The sequence below is a fragment of the Perkinsus marinus genome (genome assembly GCF_000006405.1).
Source record: "Perkinsus marinus ATCC 50983 genomic scaffold scf_1104296928634, whole genome shotgun sequence".
NCBI classification, from domain to species: domain Eukaryota; phylum Perkinsozoa; order Perkinsida; family Perkinsidae; genus Perkinsus; species Perkinsus marinus.
The window spans coordinates 1-4,831 of NW_003216740.1; the positions used below are offsets into that span (position 1 = coordinate 1).

Genomic DNA, 4,831 nt, shown 5'->3' on the forward strand with positions numbered 1-4,831 from the left:
CTACCTTCTTTTCCTCGGCATCCATAAGCTTCTGCTCAACCTCCTTGGCCTTGGCCTTCGTATTGGCAAGCACTTCGATGAGCTCAATATCGTCCAATAGATTGCCACTCGAATTCGATAGACGCTCCAACAGTTGCTTGTCCAACAACTGTAACGACTTCGTATTATTTGTCACCTACAGACGCCGAATACATCATCACCAGCCCTACCATCGCAACCCCACTTCTTCCATAAGAGCCGCAAGACTATCTTCAAGGCTCTTCTGTTCCATGCCAAGTACCCTTCCAAGGAGCTGCTGTTCCAAGCCTTTCAGTGTGACCGTGAAGTCAATGACCGTACACTTGGCAGACAGCTCTGGCGAGAAGTGCGGGTTTGGTAGACGTGAAGTCATATAGAGGACAAAGGCTGGGTTGTAGTCCATGTTCTGGTCCGAGACGTTTATGTATCTGTTGCAGCAACCGAGTCAAGATCGATCACCATAGCTACTCCAAGGTTACAGATTCTTGCCCTTTTTCACGATAGCCTTCTCCAGGACAGGATCGAGAATGGGATCGATTTCCTCTTCAACATTCTCGAGGATCAGACACAGTCCTTCACCCATTGTGAACTCCAGTTGGTCCTTCAGTCTCGGATTCGACAGAGTCGATACACACTGTCCTGGTGCCTTGGCGACTCGATCACTTTCCCTACTCTTGATCCACCTGAAAGACATCAAATGTAGATCCTGTGACGGAAGCCAGAACATCCTCGTGAGCATCTCCATCTGACTACCTTAGGGCTTGTCCTTGTGGATCAACCATGAGAGGATATCGGCTAGATCGAGTGACCATGATGCCGTTCTGGACGGAAAGGTCATCGCTGGGCAGACCTTCCAAAGCCCATTCTCCGACTGTTCCTTGGTCAACGAGGAACCCCACAAGGTCCATCTTTTCGGATGCCGGCACCTACACGCTCGATATCTACTGCTACATAAGACTGATACGCCATCAATCCGAATGAGAAACTCGACTGCTTCTAGTAGGCCCTACGTCATCGCCAGTCGCAGCAGGAACAAAGAGCACGTCCGTCGTCCCCCACGATGATACTCACCTTCCTCTGATGTGTATCAGCTAGGAAGTACTCTGTGTTGAGCTTGTCTCGATACTCCGAGTTGAATGGTCCACAGAAGGTCACAAAGGCACAGGACAAGGCCACATCTCCGACCAGCCGTTTACGCCGATCTGCGAAGTTGTTGGCATCCTCAGTCCAACGCTTCTTCTCCCCGCCGAGTCCGTTGATCAGTTTATTAGCCTACAACGAGACTATGCATCGCACTATGGCAAAGTCACAGCAACAGCCCCACCTGGTCCATTTTGTTCTTCGTAGCATTAGCCTTCTCCTCGAGAGCATTCTTCCCATCCATGGCTTCCTGGAATTGGGCATTGAGGCCATCCAACACTGCCTGCGCTGCAGCAAGCTCGGCTTCGGCTTCGCCCAGCTCTGTCATCGCTGCTTCCAACTTTGCCGTTTGCACCTATGGGGCCAGTGTTGGAATATACGTTTGGTTTCCTCGGTTGAGCTTAGGAGTTTCCTCACTCATTATAGAAGTTTACATACCGTTCCGAATGAAAGTGTACGGAATCCAACAAGAATTTCTAAAAATTTCCTCAGCATTTCCATAATGTCATCAACACATGTAGTTGACCATATGCATATTTTCCCACACTATATGGGGCAGCAATAAGACCGACAGCAAGCAGATATATGATTCTTGCAGCTTAACTGCCTACTGAGACATTCAAAAACAGATCAGAAAACTGAGTCGTGAATCGCCTTGACCAAACAGTGAGTATCATGAAGCCCTCCAATCGACACTGATAGAGCTCACCTTCAAATAGTCCATCTTTGGCTTAACGATTTTCGCAGCCTCATGGTACATGACCATCGCGCCCACCCACTTGCATAGACCCTCCGCAGCCCCTACATGAACAGTATAACTATACGGCCACCTAGCAGACCTTACCAGAGGCCTTCTTTGCTACAGCAGGGTTGAAGTTCTCCAACTGCAAATACGGCTGCAACAACTCGCATGTCTCATCGTTGATGTTATCCTTCTCGTTGGCAGAGAAGTCAAGCAAGTCCGGTAAGAAGCGAATGTCCGAAAGGACCGACTTCGCGATCTCATCATAGGAGTCATGGATGAAGTCTATCTTGACCTTATTCACCACCTACACCGCTGACGACCATCACCGCGGTTCACCATGCTTCCATTGTAGCCTACCTTCTCCTCAGCTCTCACATCAACAACACGCTTCTGCTGCAAAATAAGGAGACCATCGAAGACCAAACGGATGATATCGCTGGGCGTCTTCAACGTCTTCAACTCTGTGATGTCCTTGGAAGAGATCGATCGAGCAGCCGACTCGGCTTCGTGGAGGAAGGGCAAGGCCGCTTGCAAGTCCTTATTCGCGGCCTCCTGTTCACCTAAAATGATGGAAAATATTTTCTCTCCGATGAAAATGCCTATGCCATCACACATGTACTCAACAACAAACGCCATGAATGACGATAGTGTTACTTTCGATGATGGCCTTCGACTGGAGGCAGTCATCCTTCTTTGCGCCCACTTCTGCTGCCTTTGCCTCCGCCTTCACTGTCTCACTCTGAACCTTCACCAGAAGCTTATTGGTCTGTTCTTCGGCAACCTGACAACAAAGACTATCGCTATTCCTCCCCAAAATCCCATCTAACCCACCTTGAGATTCTTCTCTTCCTCCCTCAAGGCGACCTTCATCGTCTCCACATCTTCCGCAGCCTCATTGAGTTTCTTCAGACCTGATGGCCATCATTGTTTTATATAGCTGATCAATAAACTCTTGAAAAATACCAGTGTTGACGCTTTTCTCCAAAATGTTCACTTCGTCGTACTTCACCTTATACAGCTGCTTGTAGAAATCGATCAAGCACAGATAACTCTTTGGTGTGACATAGACATGTCGCCGCATGCTCTGGAAATATAGGTCGCAGACTTGTCCCACGAGATTCTGAGAAGGACCCATCCCGATCAGCATCCCTTCGGCAACCCGCTTACCTGGTAGCTGCCAAGGAGCTGATACAGCGCCTCCTTCCTGTCCGGCGGGGTGTCCACTTCATAACTTCTTAGGAATGTGGAGCTGACAGCCACGAGTGCCTCCTCCGGCCATGGGAGGAACCAATTGATGTTAACAGCCGAGAAGACCGCTGGGAACTTCTGTGCTCTGATGGGGAACTTCGCGTTGACCGGCGAGAAGCAGAGAACGACATGGAGGTTGTCTCGAAGCCGGTCCAGGAAGTAGCCGTACAGGTTGATCATGTTTTCATCAGCACCCGGTCGCTCCTTGACGAAGTCGTTGCGGACATCAGCACACATACTGTCCCTCTCATCCTTCTGGAAGAGGCCTGCGATCTCGCCCGTTGCTAGGATGCTGTTCATATACTCCAAGAACCCCTCGTTCTTGATCTCTGCATCAGTAAACAGGAACGTCACGGGAGTCCCCTTCTGTCCAGCGTCCTGATAGAGCCCACGAAGATCGTCAAATAGAGCGTTGTCGTTGTAGTTCTTCGTAAGAGCGATCTGGAAGCACTTTTGATTACACGTGAAACTACTAAGTCTAGTAAGTGACTGTTTGCCACTGCCTCCGACACCGACAAGCATGGCGCTTCCGCGCTTCTGCTGAATGGTACGCACTATTCTCATCATGTGGCACATAGCGTCGTCGAACAGGACAAGATTCATGGACTTCGCAGGGTAGGCGTCGTTGAACTTCTTAAGATATTCATAAGCCTTCGATCGCACTCTATCAAAGTTGGCACCGATCGGCTCGTAAATCTTGGGGGCATCCAATTCCTCATCCTCGCTTTCCGGAGCCTGAAACAATTCAATTTAGGCAACTCAGTCTTCCAAAGATCAACTTCGACCAGAAACGAAAGTGCTACACAACGATGCCTATGGTCGACTGCAACGACGATGGCAATATCCAAACGACATAACGCCCCGGCTTACATCCCTCAGGAAATCAGCCCACCAAGTGGTAACTGCATGCTCAGTAGCAAGCTTCTCTCCGAAGTGTTGAAGGGTGAAGTCATTGATGACCTTATCCACGAACTCTTTATCCACAGTCCTCGCCAACTTATCAGCAAAGACTCGAGTGCACTCGTGTTTCCACAGGCAGACCAGCACGCTCTCATCAGTGATGACCTCCAGAGGAGTATCCATGACTCCTTGGAAGACACGCGAGAGCTCACGCATGTTGAAGACATAGTGGAATCTTTGCGGTGTGGGCAAAAGGGAACGTTTGATCTTGTCCCAAACATCGATGGTCGCCACTGTAAGCTTCTCGGTCATCGCCACAACCTTATCTGGAGCTCCAGATTTGCTATTGAATCGAGCCCTCAGGATACTGCCGTAAATGTTGTCAACACTGACTACACTCGGCAAGACCATGTTGAAGGCGAAAAACTTGCTCTTGGTCCGATTAGGTATGTCATTCCTACCACCTCCTGGATGGCCCATAGCGCCAATGTAGCTGAGCTTCTCGATCGTCTTAAAGTCACCACGCTTATCCTTGTCGAGGAAATAGAAGCCGCCCATGTCCACAAGCTGTCTAGTAAGCTCAAGAGTGACCTGGTCACCCCACTGGTTCACCAGTGGCATGCTCATGTCGTCCAAGAAGATCGTCATGGGCTTGCCCCCTGGTGGGCAGAAGTCTTTCCGGTCTTCCTCTCGACCTCGGACTCGATAGTGCGCTGGAAGCCTTCAGCGTCGTAGCGCTGCTGAAGTTGATCCTCTTAGAGAGTCTCTCGTCCAGTGAAA

General features: G+C 49.8%; 1 protein-coding gene across 1 annotated transcript; it reads right to left on the reverse strand.

Annotated features, from left to right (window-relative positions):
* Positions 1-4: 4 nt before the first annotated feature.
* Pmar_PMAR014847 (axonemal dynein gamma heavy chain, putative) lies at positions 5-4,699 on the reverse strand (the record flags this gene model as incomplete). Its single annotated transcript, XM_002788260.1, has 14 exons — positions 5-175; positions 224-446; positions 498-701; positions 772-944; positions 1,090-1,290; positions 1,343-1,513; positions 1,868-1,959; positions 2,003-2,189; positions 2,261-2,463; positions 2,558-2,684; positions 2,735-2,814; positions 2,867-3,023; positions 3,071-3,886; positions 4,022-4,699. Coding segments are annotated over 14 exons (3,483 nt in total), but the record flags the coding sequence as incomplete, so codon positions are not given.
* Between the last annotated feature and the right edge of the window lie 132 nt (positions 4,700-4,831).